The sequence below is a fragment of the Haplochromis burtoni genome, unplaced genomic scaffold, assembly GCF_018398535.1.
Source record: "Haplochromis burtoni strain Fernald_Lab_line unplaced genomic scaffold, NCSU_Asbu1 Contig_42, whole genome shotgun sequence".
NCBI lineage: Eukaryota > Metazoa > Chordata > Actinopteri > Cichliformes > Cichlidae > Haplochromis > Haplochromis burtoni.
This window is the reverse complement of record NW_024582403.1, coordinates 2,630,655-2,649,899: the sequence shown is the minus strand read 5'-3', so window position 1 is coordinate 2,649,899 and position 19,245 is coordinate 2,630,655. Positions and strand designations below refer to the sequence as shown.

General features: G+C 39.0%; 4 protein-coding genes across 6 annotated transcripts; 2 read left to right on the top strand and 2 right to left on the bottom strand.

Annotated features, from left to right (window-relative positions):
• The first annotated feature begins 220 nt into the window (after nt 1–220).
• LOC102305457 (nuclear receptor 2C2-associated protein) lies at nt 221–5,032 on the top strand. The gene is made up of 5 exons (XM_005920704.2): nt 221–319; nt 467–557; nt 3,767–3,872; nt 3,988–4,055; nt 4,508–5,032. The coding sequence occupies exons 1-5, from the start codon at nt 282–284 to the stop codon at nt 4,628–4,630; spliced, it is 426 nt and encodes a 141-aa protein (XP_005920766.1). The 5' UTR covers nt 221–281; the 3' UTR covers nt 4,631–5,032.
• rfxank (regulatory factor X-associated ankyrin-containing protein) lies at nt 4,880–7,562 on the bottom strand. Its single transcript, XM_005920703.3, has 9 exons — nt 7,314–7,562; nt 7,130–7,234; nt 6,906–7,004; nt 6,739–6,804; nt 6,533–6,633; nt 5,666–5,791; nt 5,482–5,548; nt 5,315–5,395; nt 4,880–5,226 (listed from the first exon to the last, which is right to left on the bottom strand). Exons 2-9 carry the CDS (start codon nt 7,227–7,229, stop codon nt 5,174–5,176), a joined length of 693 nt encoding a protein of 230 aa, XP_005920765.1. The 5' UTR covers nt 7,230–7,234; nt 7,314–7,562; the 3' UTR covers nt 4,880–5,173.
• Nucleotides 7,563–7,577: 15 nt separating this feature from the next.
• Nucleotides 7,578–14,885, top strand: borcs8 (BLOC-1 related complex subunit 8). 3 transcript variants are annotated; one of them, XM_005920701.3, is made up of 6 exons: nt 7,592–7,735; nt 7,966–8,078; nt 10,071–10,135; nt 10,231–10,338; nt 11,387–11,474; nt 12,768–14,885. In XM_005920701.3, exons 1-5 carry the CDS (start codon nt 7,699–7,701, stop codon nt 11,454–11,456), a joined length of 393 nt encoding a protein of 130 aa, XP_005920763.1. In that variant the 5' UTR covers nt 7,592–7,698; the 3' UTR covers nt 11,457–11,474; nt 12,768–14,885. The 3 variants fall into 3 exon arrangements, 2 of the variants coding, with proteins under 2 accessions (XP_005920764.1, XP_005920763.1); XM_005920702.3 differs by lacking the exon at nt 11,387–11,474 and having other exon boundaries at nt 7,578–7,735; XR_006054306.1 differs by having other exon boundaries at nt 10,231–11,474.
• tmem221 (transmembrane protein 221) lies at nt 11,574–15,180 on the bottom strand. Its single transcript, XM_005920700.3, has 3 exons — nt 14,879–15,180; nt 13,252–13,337; nt 11,574–12,596 (listed from the first exon to the last, which is right to left on the bottom strand). The coding sequence occupies exons 1-3, from the start codon at nt 15,178–15,180 to the stop codon at nt 12,055–12,057; spliced, it is 930 nt and encodes a 309-aa protein (XP_005920762.1). The 3' UTR covers nt 11,574–12,054.
• Nucleotides 15,181–19,245: the final 4,065 nt, after the last annotated feature.

Genomic DNA, 19,245 nt, shown 5'->3' with positions numbered 1-19,245 from the left:
GAAGAGCAGTGCAGCCCCTCACAGGCCACGAAGAGCGGGATCAACTTTATTTTTTTCTGCGTTTAATTATTAATCATGAGCGCCCGGGACCTCAGATGAAGATTAAGAGACTTAACCTCCAGCCACGTATAGCGAAAGACTGTCGTCTAAATATTTTTGACGGAGCGAGACTTCCACCTGGTGGCAGGAAAGAAAAGCGGTCATGCCAGAACGTCACAGTCGTAAAAACAACACAGCGAGGTTCCAGCGCTTTACGGCACGTTGTGATTTGAAGTTTTGACATGGCTTCCTCGTTGCTTTGCAGCGAAACACAAAGCAGGTAGAGAAAAAGCAAAACGAGAGAATGAAAATGAGAGAAATGTACTCACCAGTGCATAGATAATGTACTTGGCTGTTGTACGTGTTTGGACGGCAGCCTGTTACTGGTCCTTGAGTCGTGAATCTTGTGTTTCTATTCTCATTTCAGAGTGAGTTCAGTGCTAAACAGAGATGTTAAGCAGTATGGAAAGAAGTTCATGTTTGACTGCAATGAGGAGACATGCTGGAACTCAGACCAGGTAAATACAAATATAGCAATGGACCCGTTCCTCACAACTTATTGCTAAAACTGTTACCAGAAACCTAAAGAAAGGTTAGTTTAGTCTGCCCTTTAGTTTTGAGTTGCTGGAAGACTGTGTGAGATGTAGATACAAACAAATTGCAATGCTTTGCAAACTTCACAATTCTATATCGTATTTTCTATAGAACAGAAAAACACCAGAATTTTAAACCGAAACCCTATTTTACTGTTTCATTAAGAATAATAGCTCATTTTAAACTTGGTGACAGCAACATTTCTCTAAAAAAGCTGGGACAAATGTAAGTGGTACTTCAAAAAAAAAGAAGTGCCAATTAACATGAAACTAGTTAATCAGCAACAGGTCACTAACATGGCTAGCTATAAAAACAGCATCTTAGAGAGGACGTTTCTCAGAAGTAAAGATGGACAAATCATCATCTATATGTTTTGAAACAATTAATTTCAGAGACTAGTGTGAATATATGGTCATCATCTACACAGTGCATAATGTCATCGAAAGATTCAGAGAATCAGGAAATATTTCAAGGAGCATAAGGCCAAAAATCATTATTGGATGCCCTTGATCTTTGGGCTCTCAGGTGGCGTTGCATTAAATGCAGACATGATTCTGTCATGGAAATCACTGTATGGGCTCAGAAATCACTGTGCGAACAAGTTCGTCTTGTAATCCACAAATACAGGTTAAAGCTTGATCATGCAAAGAAGCAGCCATGTGTGAACACTATCCACATAACTGCCATCATCTCTGAGCCAGAGCTCAAAATATGGGTTTATGTCACATGTTTATTTTCTCAAGACTGGACTTCTGCAATTCTCTCCACTGGCATTAATGAAAAGTTACACTCTCATCTTCAACATGCTCAGAATTTTAAGATTTTACTGATTACTTCCCAAGCTTTCCTGGGTCTGTCCTCAAGCTACATAGTAGAGCTACTGACCCCATATAAGCCTGCTCGCAGCTTGTGATCCTCAGGTGGGGCCCTGCAGGCTGCTTTGAAAATCAAGATTTAAATCGAAAAGGTGACTGTTTTTTTCCATCAGGGCCATCTCGACTTTAGAATGACCTGCCTGAGAAAATTATGTTTATAGGCTTGCTTTTGAATGATTCTATTATGCGTTTTATCTCTGGTCTTTCATTAATTTTATTCATGTTTTAAGCCTTTGTGTTTCTGAGTGTATTTGTATTTCAATGTCTGTCTACCCTTATAGTTTTATAATTATAATAACATTGTTATTATTATTATTATTATTATTATTGTTATTGTTATTATTATTAAGAAGAAGAAGAAGACGATCAGACCAATTTAACAAAGAGGGCAAAACATTTTACCAGATCTTAAGCTCCCTAACAACTTTAATTCATTTCCATCAATGCATGGCTCATCTAGTACTCATCATGTAGTACAGTTAGTAACTGTACTACAACTAACTAACTGTACTACATGATCTGCACAGTGGTATGATACTGGTTAAAATTGTTAAGCTATCCCCAGTTGTTTATATTTTGCTTGGAAAATGGGGGGACAAGGGGCAGGGATTTATTAAAGTATGTGCAAACATATATACAAATGCAGGAATAGTCTTCCAAGAATTCTCCAGGTTTCAAGGATATTCAAAGTTGTGTAGTAGTGTTTTTTGGGGATCATTGTCATGCAGAGAAATGCGGGGTGGCTCAAAATCTGATCTCACGATACATTTCTGTGTTTATAATTCCATCAAGTTTAAGAAGACACAAAACCACTGGCAGGATTGCACACAGCATGGATCGTGTAGACACTCACTGTAGTAACTCTCTCCTGACTTTCGTCATACTTTTTAAATTCATTGCTTAGAAGACCCGTTGCCAAGGATTTTTTTCTCTTTCTGATAAGGGTTAGGTGAAAGCAAATGGATCTCTCAGGTCCTGGGCCACGTCTTTGCTGGATTTTTTTTCCTATTGAAGATTTGACTTTCAGATACTTTTGGCCTGCCATAAATGGCTCTTTAGGTCTGTGGCTTCTTATTTTGTCCTCCACTTGTTCAGTTTCCCCAACATTTTGATACACTGCACACCATGCTGAGATATGCTAATTTTTTTAACTAATAGTATGTGTGTAGATTCTCAGTCATCCAGATCATGTTTGTTTTGTTAAAAAAGAAAGCAATCGGACTTCAAGTTCATTGAAGACATTTCACCTCTCATCAAGAGCTTTCTTTAGTTTTAAAATGAAAGGGTGGAGAGTCCCTGGTATTTAAATCCTAGTAGTAGTTGTCCATTAGGAGGTGGTCGTTGACTGACTGTTATTCATGTGCATCATCACAAAATGATAATTTTTATCTTGACTTTTGATGAATTTCCCAACTTTCTATGTTCTTATATTTCTTATTTAAATGCTTTTGTCTATAAAATGATTAAATGCCCACTTTGTCAATACATGTTGTGATTTGTGTAGGAAAAAGCCTGAAACATGTTGAATTTATAATAAAGAAAAAAAAAGATTGACACAATTCTTGATAATCTAATATATATTTTTATAAATTAATTAAAGAATTTCTATGTGCTATTAATTTATGCAACTTATGATAGTACTTCTGTCCTTCTTGACCAAGACACTCTTGTAAAAAAAATTCAGATCTCAATTTTTTTTTTCTGGTTAAATAAAGGTTATTAATAATTGGGGCGATCGTGGCTCAAGAGTTGGGAGGTCGCCTTGTAATCGGAAGGTTGCCGGTTCGAGCCCGGCTTGGACAGTCTCGGTCGTTGTGTCCTTGGGCAAGACACTTCATCCGTTGCCTACTGGTGGTGATCAGAGGGCCCGGTGGCGCCAGTGTCCGGCAGCCTCGCCTCTGTCAGTGCGCCCCAGGGTGGCTGTGGCTACAATGTAGCTGCCATCACCAGTGTGTGAATGTGTGGATGACTGGTTGTGTAAAGCGCTTTGGGGTCCTTAGGGGCTAGAAAAGCGCTATACAAATACAGGCCATTTACCATAAATAATTATAATCTGCTTACATGTATGGCATTGTGGACCCCAGGAAGAATAGTTGTTGCTGTGGCCACAGTTAGTGGAGATCTGATAAAAGAACGACTAAAAGTTCCCATATTCTTGGCGACAGAGACAGTTATTCTCGGCATCCTGTTTTTCACAGGCAAATGGATGTTTTGCTGTACACATCTCTGTGTCATTATGAGTATTATTTTTCTGACAGGGTGAATGTCAGTGGGTGTCCCTGGAGTTCCCCAACTCTGTCAGAGTGTCAGAGTTAAAGGTCCAATTCCAGGGAGGATTCTCAGCAAAAACGTGCAGACTGGAAGGTAAATCCTGAAGATAATATTAAAAAAATGACTTCCTGATTAAAATGTTTCACTTCAAATTCAAGCAGTAATAATGAGATAATGTAAATTACTTTTCCACTTGTGCTTTCTGCAGGTTGCCTAAAAGATAAAGACTTTACAGTGCTCAGCCACTTTTACCCAGAGGATAACAACTCTCTTCAGATATCCTTTTTCTCACTATACTGAATTTTCACAAGGAGATTTGATTGCATATAGGGCTTCGACCAATCTTTTCCTTAAATTATCAGTCAAGTGGGGAGCCATTGTTCTTTTCTATACTCCAAATTAGCAGTCACTGCTGAAGTAGCTATAAATGTTACATTTAACTACTTAATTTGTGCAAAAAATATTGTTCACAGCCACTGATGATGCTGTATGCCATTAAAAATATTTAAGCTCAGCTTATTCTATCAAGTAGTTGATGGTGTTCCTTTAATAAACATAATTCTGTTATAAAACATCAGTCTTGGTGTACGCCAACAACAGCTCAAAGCTGTACCTGTCACTACAGGAGCATGGTGCGTTTCCTGCTTCATAAAAAGCATTGGACAATATTTTCCTGGACATGCTTTTCATCATTACCACGCTTATCTTGTTCTTAACTCCACACCCACAGCTTTCCCATACAGGAGGCCCCTGTAGTGGACAAAGTAAAAATAATGTTTGAGAATAGTGCTGACTTTTTTGGGAGAATTATTGTTTATTCCTTGGATGTCCTGGGGGGAAAAGCCTCCTGACCATTTTTCAGTCCTCTCATGAGAGAGAGGAAGTGACCCCTGAGTGAAAGCACAGGATGTAGGATGGTGTGGTGGCACTTGGGAAACATGTCATCTGTGTTGCCACCTCATGAACTCTTGTGAATGTGGCCTTTTTTGGTATGAAAGCTTCGATGACCTGTCATACAGTGACCCTTTGCACATTTTGATTGTGCACTTGTAATCTGCTTTTTATACCTTTTCTGTGCCTTCAAAATTAAAGCGCCATTCCAGTATGAAAATAATTTATTAGAATTTTTTTTTTTTGGTCATTCTTCAGCCAAGCAAAATAATTCAGCTGCACAACTGTCACATTTCAGTCCTTGTTTGTAAAACATTTTGAACATTGCAATGCATATAAATGGAATAAACAGGTTAAAAATCGCTGTTTATCTGGTAAATGTTTGTGTATGCAATAATCCATTATGACCTTAGCTTGTGACAGACATTTTTGTGAAAACCAACGAAGGTTTAAGATCAGCTGAGTGTCACACTGGCAACTCCATTAATGTATTTTAATAAGTGTCATGTTGATGGCTTGTAGAGTTTCAAGATGTGGTCCTCCAACACTTTCTGGACTATAGGAGAAAGGAAGTAAAAATCTTACCTTAGCAATACATTTTTATCTTAGTTTTTCAAAAAAGAAAATGTGCATTGTATACCTACTTTTCTTATGCCCAAGAGCAACTGCCAGCGCCATTGGACTGTATCCAGAGTCAGACTCTATGGTCATATCTGCTCCTCTGGCTAAATTAGAGAGCGATAGGAAATTAGTGACGCAATTTAAAAAAAAATTTCTAGAATATATAATGACTTAAAGACATGCACTGTACCTAGCAATGCCTCTACACATTTGATATGGTTCCCTCGTACAGCATAAAGAAGAGGAGTTCCACCATTCTGAGAATAATATACAGTGTGCAGTAAAATAAAAATGTTAAAAATATAGTATTTAGATTTCTTGCTCCTTAAAAATGATAGATTTTATGATGGAAAGTCATAAATTCATAACTATACCCAGTCATAAGTGTTAATGTCCACTCCATGTCTGAGGAGGGCTTCAACGATGTCCACGTATCCTCCAGAGCTGGCCAATGTCAGGGCGCTTTCTCGCTCCCTCGCAATTGTTTTGGGGTCTGCACCCTGGAAGAAAAAACATGCATTAACAATAAAGCACGATACCATTTCTTCTTTTGGCTGTTCCCTTTAAGGAAATCTTAACCTGTCCCTAACGGCCATCCCTCTGCATGTCGTCCCTCACTACATCCATGAACCTCCTCTGAGGTGGTCGTCTTTTCCTCCTGCCTGGCAGCTCCATATTCAACATCATCCAGTATATCCACAATCCCTCCTCTGCACATGTCTAAACTATATAAGTCTTCACCCTCTAATTTTGTCTTTAACAAAGTTAGAGCGGTAGGGCTGAAAGACAATATGATTTATTTTGAGATTTGAAAACAGTGACCATTTTTGTTAACACTTTATCATCAGTATGATAATTTGGCTTCTAACGGACACATTTTAGAATAAGTTCATTTTCTTTCTAATTAATAAAAGGGGTTTTTTTAAACCACTGCCTCTCATTCATCTTCTTAATCACATGTCATCAGTCTGTTGCAGTGAGAAATACATCCTATATATGGCCAATCTAGAGTCATTAATTAACCAAACATGCATGTCTTTGGCCTGGGAGGGAAGCTGGAGTACCCAGAAAAAACCCACGCAGACATATGGAGAATATACAAACGCTTTGCAAAAATACTCCAGGACCCTCTTGTTGTGAAGCAACAGCACTAACACCACACCATTGGGCCACCCAGCTGCCCTTCAGTAACTTATAACTTTTGTGTTCTTAAGTACCTATGTGCATGCCTTATTTCTAACCTTTTCCAAGAGAAAGTCCACCACTGCTTTCTCTCCAAACGCTGCTGCCCACATGAGAGGTGTAAAGCCTCGCTCATCCTGACTGCTAAGCAATGAGCTGTCTGTGAGACAAAAAAAAGAAAGAAAAAAGGATTGGAGTCCTTAAGTAGGATATTTGTTTAGTTGTATACTGGTAATAAAAAAAAAGCTTGTTAGAGATTTCTCACCTTTGCTCAGGTGTGCAGCTACTTGTGAAACCTCACCTTGAGCTGCAAGCTGATGTATGGACAGAGCTGATGGGGGTAGAAAAATCTCAATAAATGAACATGGTAAAAATAAGATAAAATAAGTACAAATGTTTCCCTAACACCTGAGTATCTTTATCAGATCTTACAGTCTAATGTTGCCGGGCGTACTGTAACCTCATTCCCACGCTGTTTGTTGGTGAGAGTGGTGGAGTGTTTGAACAAATCATCATCCACCTCCATGCTCTCTAGAGATATAATCAGATGAACCACAGCCATGTGAGTGGAAGCAAGACATTTACTGTTCAACTGATTATAGCAAGAACCTAGAAATCAGGCAAATTCAGCTGTTACACAGAGCAGGATAAAGTACCATTGGCTTTTTCATCTCCTGATAGGGATGGACATGCATTAGCGTTAGATGGCTGAACACGTTGGCCATCTGCAGCCTCATCATCACCTCTGCCCTCCATGATCGCTGCAATAAAAACAAATAATCTGGTTTAGCCATGCAGAAAAAGTTTTTAAAAAATTAGGCAGTTCGTAAAGCCACTCACCACATTTAGCCTTCCAGTCCAATTGCGCTAACTTCCTTTAAGGAAAACTGAAAGTAAATAAGTTCATATCACATAATGGATCCTGCTAGTCTTCGATGTGTTCCGATAGTACATTAGCCGTCGTTCAGATGATTAGCTATTTAATAATCCCGTTATTTTCAAAACAGGCACTGAAAACACGTTTGATTCAGCCTGTGTAACGTATCACCGCATCTGGCACAATTTCAAGGGAGAAATGTTTTCTTTATTTTTTTACAGCCCATATTTCTATCCGGAATGTTGTCCTGTGACACACTACAACAATAATACGGAAGAGGTGGGAATCAGGTGACACCACTCGCGTACAGCTGAATTGTAGTTCTGACAGTAAAAACCAGACTGCATTATGGAGGACCAGGAGATGCAACTGAAAGTCAGAAGGGGTAAAAATAAATAAATTAGCAAAAACTAAACTCGCGTGCAGCATAGCTCATTGTTGCCTTGATCCACTGCTGCCCCCTCGGAGCTGTTAGCTTCATCTAGCCACTAAGCTAATGCATTTCCAGTATAGAGTCGCAGGGCTATGATTTTGGCTGTTTTCATCATTTTGTTTTAGCTTTCAAACACGGGCCATTTGTTTTATGCAATTGTCTTCCCTTCGTTTACACTACAGTGACTGACAAGTTCACGGAGAGCATGTACGTCCTGGCTAACGAGCCGTCGGTGGCTCTCTACAGGCTGCAGGAGCACGTCAGGAGGTCGCTGCCAGAACTAGTCCAGCACAAGGTATCGTTTATCCTCTCGGTGACATCGCATTAACTCTGCTTGTAACACATCTAAGTGAATGAAGGGAAAACGACCTCTGCCAGGAAACTTTATGTTTGGAAACAAGCGGCAGTCTTTACTGAAAAACCTAACAGCAGATCAGAGGTTGGGGTGTTTACGTTCTTTTCTCAGGAAGAAGAAAAAATGGCATTTGTATTTAGTCATTAAAGGCTGAATAACACCCGATTTTGAAACGTCTTCTTTGGGATAAGTGATATTCTTTAGGTATATACCCTCACCAGACACTTTATTAGGTACACCAGGTTATTACAGGTTGGACCCCTCTTTTATTTGCACCTGCACAATTAAATATTCATCCATCCATCCATCCATTCGCTTCGCTTATCCTTTTCAGGGTCGCGGGGGGCGCTGGAGCCTATCCCAGCTGTCATAGGGCGAGAGATGGAGTACACCCTGGACAGGTCGCCAGTCTGTCGCAGGGCCAACACACAGGAACAGACAAGCATTCGCACTCACATTCACACCTAGTGGTAATTTGGATTATCCAATTAACCTATCCCCACAAGTTGCATGTCTTTGGACAGTGGGAGGAAGCCGGAGTACCCGGAGGGAACCCACGCAAACACGGGGAGAACATGCAAACTCCACACAGAAAGATCCCGGCCTGATGGTGGAATTGAACTCAGGACCTTCTTGCTGTGCGGCAACAGTGCTATCCACCGTGCCCAATTAAATATTAATTTCCAAATTTACTATCTACCCTTTTTTTACTGAAGCCTTAGAGGCCTTTCTGTGAAACTGTCACCCACTTTGATAGTGAAGAAAGCCTGTCACAATGACTTGCATTGCAAAATATATTGTCCCGTAAATAACAAATTAAAGAATGTTTTCATATATGTAAAAAGTAAAGCTGCAAAGAGTAAAGGTAGTGAAGGTGGCTGAGTGTAAATACCTCGGGCCAACTATCCAAAGCAATGGACAGTGCACAAGAGAGTTGTAGAAGAGGGTTGAGAAGAGTGTCATGGATGATTTGTGGCAGAAGAATAGCAGCAAAAGTGAAAGGGTACTAAGTCCTACTATGTTGTATGGTTTGGATATGATGGCAGTGACAAAAAGGCAGATATTAAGATTTTTACTGAGAGGATTAGAAATGAGTAGATCCGAGAAACAACTCAGGTTGAGCAATTCAGGAAGCAAGGATGAAATGGATGGATGTGTGTAGCGGATAGAGAGTGAATATACTGAACAACGGGTATTGAATATGGAAAGAAGTAAAAGAGGAAGACCTCAGAGGTGGTTCGTGGATGTCGTGAAGCAGGACATGCAGGGGGTGGTGTGATAGAATTATGGTAGCGACATGGTGCAATGGAGGCTGGTGATCAGCTATGCCAACCCTTAAAGGGAGAAGCTGGGGAAAAAAGAAAATTATACATCAAAAGACTGTGTTATTATTTTATTGATATAATTCTAATATAATAACATAATAATCCAAATAAACTATTTTAAAGCTAGGTGAACCTTTAAAATACCCTATATAAATTCTTGGCCTAGGTGTTGCTGTGTTGTGTGCAATCAGAAATAACAGTAGAACATCTTTTTCTTTTAATTTTAAATGCATTTAAAAGCAAGCATTGTCTCAGTCTTGTTTTATTCATGACTTGGATACATACTTAGATTCGTGGAAAAAATGTAACTGGCATTGCTTCAGTTAAAACTGAGTAATATTTATTTTGTGTTGTTGGTAAAACATATCCTTTGTTCTGCTCTTTTTCCTGGAAAAACATGTTGATGATATGAACAGTTTCCCATAATGTTTTGATGTATGCTCAATAACCCAGGTAAGAAAATCCCAGAGAGCTGACAGAACCAACTTTCTGGGAGTTTACTGTAATGAAACACAAACCTCACAAGTATCATAATGTCATTACTCGCTCGCTCTCTCTCTCTCGCTCTCCCTCTACTGAGTTTTAATGGGTTTCATTTCTTGCACAGACAGATATGCAGAGCTGGGAGGAACAAAGTCAAGGAGCCATCTACACTGTAGAGTACGCATGCAGGTGAGATCACACATATTTAAAAGCTTTCATAAAAGTAGCTCACCATCCACCTGCCCTGACTGTTAATACTTGTATTGATCTGCTGGCTTTTGCAGTGCCGTGAAGAGCATGAACAACAGCAGCTTATATTTCAAAAACATTGACAGTCTTCTCCGTCAAGCCATCAGCATGAAGGAACAGATTAATAATTCTCAAGGGCGCAGGTAGGAGGCGGCAGTGAATGTGTTCACTGAGACATGGTGGTGAAAAAGCGCAACGTTGTTTTGATCACACTGAATGCTACAAAGTGGCTTTAATCTTCTCGTTAGTAGCAGTTTTCCCTCTCATTTTTTAGTTGAGAGGGAAAACTAACTAGTCAAGCTTTCCTGTCCTATATAGAGCCTATAAGGGACAGGAAAGCTTGACTAGTTATAACAGCCATTATCATACACACCTTTGCTAAAATGCAGATCTCTACAATATGCTTTTTATCATCTTTATCACTCAAATATCTAGGTAATATAACAAAGTTTTTTGCTTTGTCTTATGCTTATGTCAGTATGTACTTCTCACATTTTTTTTAAAAATGAGAGATAGTCACTGAGCAATTATTGTTATCAGTACTTAATGTAAATACATAAAGCCACAAAAATTATAGAATATTACTTTTTTGATAAGATCTCCAACGTCCTTAAGGCTATAAAAAATATACTTGTGGGTCTTTATATGTTCACATTTTTACTCCCTCAGTATCTAAAGGATCATTCTTTTTACGTATTTGGGGTGACCATGGCTCTGGTGGTAGAGCTGGTGTCAGACGATTAGCTACCAAATGGAAAGGTGGTGGATCCATCCACGGCTCCTACAGTGTGTTAGTTAAAAGCACTTAAGTAAAAATAAAAGCACTGTATGAATATGTGTGTGGTTGGGTGATGAGACTTGGAGTAGAAAGCACTTTCAGTGTTCAAATTGAAAGTGCCAGGCCATTTACAATTTACGTAACTGTTTTTTGCACTACATCATATCGTTCATCATTTGTTTTTATTTATTTTATTTATTATTTATTTTATTGTATCCTTCATCTAATGTAATATATCATTTAATATATGGCTTTTCATTAAAGTTTGTTTCTCCTGCAACTTCAAATTTGTAATCCAGACATTTCTGAATACTTTGTAATTACTAGAAGCGTCATACTTTCTGTTTGATTTGTCTGTTGTTTTTATTTTATTTTCCACCTTTTTTCCCTCCCACACTGACAACTGCATGCAGCTTAAATGATGTGAGTCCCTGTCCCAGCCCCACTGTCACTGCTCCACATGCCCCATCCACTTCCTCATGACAGACAGAGGTGTCCAAGGTTAGTAGTTCCTTCAGACGTTACATTATTAGTATCTGAAATTAGTCAAATTAGCTTTTCAGATAACAGGCTTGTGTGTTCAAAAAGTTCTTCTTTGAATTATATATACTTCTAGAATCAATTTATTTAATATTTATGTGAAATAATTTTACAAAGCACATAAAACACTTCTGCACATTGTGCACATATTTGGCAAAAAGCAGATATATACAGCAGAATAAAATATTTACATGATTATAATATGAGCGATAAATTCATCAGCTTGATATATGGATGGCATTGGTGTGCATAATTTGGAAATTTAGATCAAATTCATTAACGTGAAGCACTACATTTTTCCCCCCACCAGGTTAATAATACTTTTGTAACCTGTGTTGGAGAAAAGGAGAAAAAAGTTGCTAAAGATACTTTTTTTTTTTTCTTCCTTCTTCTTTCTTCTTTTGTCTGCAGTCATTCTGGATAAACTTGTCGAATGTTGACAGTATTACATCTGCACTGCACTTGTTGTTGTCACCATATAGTATTTGTAGGTCATTAGTCTTTTCTAGCCACTGATGCAAACTGCTAATCTTATTTTATGTCACACGAGAGTAGAGTCTTTTGCACAAATCCCTGACTTTCGTGCAAGGACGCTCCTCATCTCATTGTTGACCCCATTCCAGGGTTTAACCTGGGCCTGTAGCAAACCAGATTCAGTAGACAGTGTCCTGTGCATTCGGGGATAGCTGCCACCACTGCTGTAAGCATCTTTATCACTAGAGTGGCCCTGTGAACCTCCTGTAGGGGAGTACTGCTGCTGCTGATATTGTTCTCGCTGTCTCGGGTCGCCACATTGAGTGAAGGCAATATGATGCTGGAGGTGAGACTGGCTGCGAAGGATCCGCGGTTTGTCCACTCCAATTTTTAACTCGCAGGGCCGAGAAACTGGTGCGCTGCTACTTCCGTGGTCGTTACGATACAGGGTGTCAAGATGGTCGCTGTGATAGTGCTTTCCAGTATAGGAAGCTTTAACCAGAGCGTGTATTACAGCCACCAGCAGGATCAGGATCCCAGAGGAAAGTACACAAGCACTTGCAATTCCAGTCTCCATCTCGAATATTAGGAGCATAAAAATGGACATGGCTGCCAAGAAAGAGAGTAGCAGGGAAAAAATTAGAATTTATATGTGCAGAAACACCAAGTGCTTTTCTCTGTAATCAGCTAACAAGTTGCACCTCTACTGGGCCAAATAACTTAAAGCAGAACACAATGAGTGTTACAGTTTATATTACAGTTTCCTATGTTTTTCTGCAGGAAAAGGACAATGGACTCAGGCATGCTGAAGGAGGTGGGAGAAAAGCACAACTCTGGGATGTGATGCGACTTCCTAAGTTGGTGGCGTTGCCTTTAAAGTCTTGCCCTACCTATTGACTGTGGCTGAAGTGGGTTCAGAAGGGCAACACCTCCTCATCACAATAGAGTGGCTGCCTACACTGACCCCCCCCACCCCCCGTACAAGCCTCTCAGTGGAACAGAGCATACCAGTGCTGCTAGGTTCAGCATTAAAAACACTTAAGTCATGGCTGCTCAAAGAATGCATTGTTCTGTTGGACTCACTGGTCGGTTCAGGGAGACAGCAGCACTGCTGTTTTGCCACTGCTGTTGAAAGTCCACTGCACAGCCAATGTTTTTAAAGTTAGTTCTTTTTTTATGCGTTTGTTCTGTTTAACATTTTGCCAGATGGTACAACATATGCTTATACAAAAATACAGATCCTTTTTTTATTGCTCAGGCTTACCTATTAAATAGACAGAAACCCCCAGACAGAAGAGTCCAATAGCCACATGTCGTACAGCTCTGCTGTCCAGAAGGAACCAGTCTGCTCTGTTAAAAGAAATCTGATCTGTTTAGTGCACAAGGACATTGCATTACTTAAAATAACAACAATATATTTTGTTTTGTTTTTGATATGTTCATTTTCTTTGCTACATAATAAAGTTATAACTTTTTGTCCTGCAAAATTAGGGCTATTTGTTTGTTGTTTATTTTTATAAATGCTTGGTCATTTGTGCCATGGATTTAAAATTTCTAGGAATGTCTCCATTGTCAGGGAGGTGCTGTGGTATGCCGTTAGATTTGTAAACCGACGTGGGAAAGGGCCAGCTAGAGGCTGTGTGTTGGGTACATAATGAGAGGAAATCCATTGTTTAGCTGGGATTCATAAAGGGTTAGAGAGGTGTGTGTGTGTGGGGGGGGAACCAACAGCACTGCAATGCGGGCCTCTGCAATCTTGCACAGGACACCCATTTTATCCTTTTGAAACTATGTTTTCTTTGCACGAAACCTAATTGGTACATTTACTATTCAAGATAGGACTGTGGTTTGCAGGGTTAACAATTGAAAAACATGTGGGCACAAGGAGAAGTGTGACATGAGCACCTCGACAGTGCACTATCCTCAAAATAGGAACCCATATAGGATGTTGTGCAAAGCAGCAGTCTCATAATAAGTTACCGCACCTGAAATGTTAAGCTTTTTGAAGCAGCTGATCTTAATTCCATACTTAGATTAAGTGTAGTGCTTTGCGTCTTATTAAAATATATGTCGTCATGTTAGTTTTACACTTTGCATGTGTAAAGGAGAATGAAAGTAAAAGTTGAAATAATCTGCAGCCTTAAAACCTTGGACAAAGTTAAACTGAGATCTCTTACACCCTGCAAAACACAAAGAGGGAAATGAAGTTTAGTCATGGTGTGTTGTATCGTATTGGATTTATTTGGCATGCATTTAAGGGTTTTTTTGTTTTTTTTCGTTTTTTACTCTTATTGCCATTTATTTAGTTTTTATTTAGTAACACATCACATCACCCATAAGTGACTGAGACAGGACTCTCTTCTAGACACTCTAAACCCACCGGCACAATGTACATTTCAAATTCCTTTAATTTTAAACATGTTCATAATGTGTATTTTGTAAAATAGTGAGATTGTCTATTCTTATTTAATTCACTTAATGTACAGAATTCACCTGCTTGCTGCAAACATGCTACTACTGCACATTCACCTAATGTATATATTATATATAATGTTCTTATACTTGTATAACTATGCATGTGACAAATAAAGAACCTTGAACTTTGAACCTTGCTTTGCGAACAGTACTCGACTACTTTAACAAGGCCTAGGGGTGAGGGGGCAAAAAACGCGCAGTGCTGCTTCAGAGGTCGCCTTTCTGGGTAAATAGTGGTTTTCTTAACTGTCAAAGGTGTGTCACAACTGACCGGAACTGCCTGTTTGAAAAAAACGGATCGAGATTAGGAAGAAAAAAAATGGAAATGAGCACAGTGGCTTTGAGTGCTACCACAGCTGCAGGTGCTGTCTAACAGGTGGTCGAAAAGAAATGCCTTAACGCGCAAGAACAAATACCTTTCTGTATCCTGTTCTCCTCTGCAGACCTCGGTTGAAAAATAGCTGTGGAGGAGACACACAACCACAGAGCTCAAGTTGAGAGTGAGGGACAGAGCGGAGAGCACTGTGGCCACTGGCAGCAGGACGGCCCAGACATGAGCGGGTATGACCGAGGAGGTGGACGGGGGTGATTCCTTCACCGCCGTCTGCTGTGACTGCAGCTGGAAAATCAAAATCACCGATAAAACCGACATGATGGCCGATAAAATCCCCAGTAAAGACAGAACAATTAAAGACCGCTGGCTGTACTTTTGCGTCATGATTATCTTTAAACGTTGGTGGTCAGATTTCTCCTGGAAAAGGGGGAAAAGGGTTTCTCGGTTCTTAGCTCTTAAACACAATCCTCCAGCGATCCTAAAGTCCAGAAAAGTGCGCTTGCATTGCGGTGTGAGGATAAAGAACGCCTTTCTTTGCACTTCGGCAATAGTTTGCCTGTGTTTCGTGGAGTGCTCCGCAGTCCGGTCTGAGCATGTGATGGGCTTTAAATCCCCAGATTAAAAAGTTCGCAACAACAATGGACTTTTTTTTCTCTCTTGGATCAACAGAAACAATGCCTCGACGTGCTCAAGGGAGACGCTGAGCTCACTAAATAAAGACAAAACACCCCGAGAGAGTAAAGACATATTTCCTGTTATCCCATTATTAACCATTAAAACAGGTTTTAAACTTAAGGTGTGCACAAAAATGTATGCTTTTTAAAAAATATATATATATTCTAATCAAGTTTATTTCTTGATATTTAAATGTAGGCAGTGTAGATATGATGATAACAGGGCTGTGTCTCTTTTTAGATTAACCTACTTCTGCTGAAGCCTCCTGTCCTCATAAAGTGATTAAAGGATTACTGTATGTCTTTTAAACAGGCAATTGATTGTCATAAACAAGACACAGAAATATAATAAAAAGATATGCAGTAAGTTAAAATAAATTATACAAATAATAAGAATAATATTAAAACAAATGAAGGAGGGAAAAAAACTTGTCTAAAGTTATTCTTGGGCATGCTAAATAGGACCATGGCAAGTTTAGGGGAATTTGAAAAAGGATAACCACCCAAGATAACCTCTGTTTAATGCGAATATTCTTGCCACTCTTAGTTCAGCTCTGCATAGGATGAATCTAATTAACTTTTCACAAGTAGCTTTGGAAGTATGCACAGCTTGACAGAGATGCGCCTAAACTCTCATCTGCCCTTCCACTTTTACGCCCACTTTTATTGCCTTGTATAAAAATTAATTACATCTCCAGAATTTGATCAAATTAATATTAAATATTCACACACTTCATTCACACGCTGCTGGACCACAAGCACCCTGACATACTTTTAAGTCCGTGACTTGAGTTACAGAGGCCTTATTGTTCTGTTAGAGGTTGGGGGTTGGTGGGGAGTGGTGGGGAGGTAAAGGTGTAACCCTTATTCTGTTGAGATGCAGATAAGACTGTAGCTATAAAGGTACTCAATGTGAACAATTGCTCTCACACATGTAGACTGACCATGAAGGCTATTTCTGAATTCGACAGCCTCACCACATGCTCTAAAAGGGTCGCGGCTGATCTTGTCGAAAGCAGAAGTGAGAAGTTTCAGGAAAATGAAAAAAATGGACTTGATACGGAAAGTTCTCAAAGGGCAAAGGCACCTTTATCTTTCTGCTGCTTCTCTCAACTTCTCTTGTCTTAGACATTTATCAGTGATTCTGACTGTGTGAATGTGAACACAGTTCAGATTCCACCTTCAGTGCCTACACCTACGGCAAAGCTCTCGCTGTGTTTAAAAGAAGAATGCACTTTCGCAAACACAGCGCATAGCAAAGACATAATTTCCCCTTTGCTGCAAGTGATTAGCTTGCTTTATTTACAGATGGGGATTTGCTGTATTTGCCGTCAGCACGATTGGGCCCCACACAAATGATTCCTGGAGGTGAAGACTGTGGTAGCCTGCAGGGATGTTACTAAGTATTGCATCAGATGCACAGTTTAAGCTATCTCTTGGGATCTCAGACTGTGCATGTGTGCTTGTGTCACTGCATCTCCATGTCTGTGTTGATGTGTTTGTCTTTGCGTGAGACAAAATAGAGTTGTCATCCACACTTGCAAAGATGATCTGTGCTAATAAATTGCCACCATATTATATTTAGTACATTGTGTAACAACCCCAAAATAGTTAATAATGCAGCTCATGCAGTGATTCAGTTATTAACTCTAAATATACCTATTAAGCTGACAGCATGTCTGCTTTCTGTTAGTTTTTTTCTTTGCTTTGATCATTCTCTGTCAGTTTCCTCTCCTTTTTACACCCCATTTACTTTCTATCAATACTACCCAGGTTAGCTGATGAACATATATCCAATGACATCAGCTCTGCATGGGCTACAGTGCACATGGCACTTATGGAATTCTGACTGAACGATTTTATGTGCCATGGTTGATTTGGCAAAGGGGAATGAACAACTTATGAGTAAAGCATTTACAAAATAGCAGCACGGATGAAGTTAGTTTCAGTGTTTGCTAGTTATAAATAAGTATTAGATGTCACAGTTAGGTGTTACCGGGATCTATCATTTACTGATGATATGGAGAAAGTGGGAACATTTGAGACTATTGACTAATATTCAGAGATGTGCCAAAGGGTATGTCAGTGTAGTTAATGCCTGTCAATATGAGGCCTCTTCTGATGTTTTTGAGCCAGTATTCACAGACATTTGCTTCCAGAATATTGCTGAGTTAAGTAATTAGATCTTGTGGTTAAGGGCATCAAAATTCAAATGAAGCCTCAAGAAAAATCTTATAGCATTGCTATTAAATCAAGACATGCTGCTGTAATTAAAGAAGTATTTTTAACATCGGTTGTATGTTTTTAGGCCAGTAGTTTCCAAGCTCTTGATGTACAGCATCATAAAGAAGGGTGTCGAGTTTTATCTAGGTAGGAAACAGGAAATAAAACAACGTAAGTTACATTTATTTTATGTCCTTTTCCGCTTTCTTTGCCTTTTTTAAGCGATTTGTTTATTTTTGCATAGCTCCTTGTGCCTCAAATATTCAGGCTAGACTAAAATGAGGAAATCACTCTGAGCTGCTCTCAACTTGAAAGCAAACATTGCTTTGAGCGCTGATAATGTTAACTATGCCCTCGTCGTTCCAAATTTTGACTTTTCATCCAGTATTTTGTATTTGCTTTTTATTTCCACACCTATTTATACATAGTTACTGCCTGAATGCTTGATTTTTAAATTACTTGATGTACGGACAAACAGGCACAAACACTAAAAAGACTCTTAATCTTAAATAACTCATTTTGTAGTTTTAGAATTGGCTATTGCAATTATGTTCTATTTAAGCTTTTATTGGTGTAAATGTGTGATTAGGTTGTCACTGTTTCTATGGCAGAGAAATGTGTAAAGGTTGAATTAGTGACAGGCCACCACAGACTCTGGTATTGAGCAATGGCCTGTGGCCAGTGTTCAGGTTTGCTGAGCATAACGCAGTGTTTCGGTTGGTACTGTGCAAATTGACTTTAATGCAAAGAGATATGTGTATCCCGATAAACAGTTAACATTTACTGATGTATCCTTTTCCCATAACAGCAGCGAAACACCATAGTCAACCTCCAATAGCGAAGTCTTTAATTCATCAGTCACAATAAAAGTTTTATGTCAATACTAAAAAAACGAAAAATTCCTTCCAACCAAAGAGGCCAAAATGTTTAAATATTTTTATCAAAATGACCGTGAACTCTAGAAGAGTGTTCCTCAGAATAGTTTTGCTCTGTTCTCATTGCTGAATGACTTTTGGATCAGACTGTAATTCTTTAGGTTCACTGACTGCTAGGGGCTGATTTTAAAAAGCACATTGTATCTTCTACTTTTTAAGGCAAAGCAGGATTGACATTTAAGGGGATTTTTTAAAACAAAATAATAGCAAATATCATAACAAATATCGACCATATCTACTGTAGAAACATAACATATGCCTATTCCCATTGTGTGCAGTACATTTAGTAACAGAATCTCACACCTAATGTTGTGCCTTGCATTGTAATTGGGGAAGAACCGCCATACACCTCAGCTATGCTCCATGCTCTTCTGCTTCCTTCTGCTTTGCGTTCAAATGCTTGTAGCTTTGTTTAAAAGTAAATAAATCTTATCATTGTCACATTTTCAGAGTTGATGTACTTTAAAGTCAGCCATAGCACTCCCATTTGCACAGTATATCAAATTCATGTGACTCACCCCTCAATTTAAGTTTTGCAGAATCCCATTAAAGAGATTAATTCAAGTCATCCCTTAAATTTAGCTCATAAAATTTTATTTAAAAATTTTAAAAAAAAT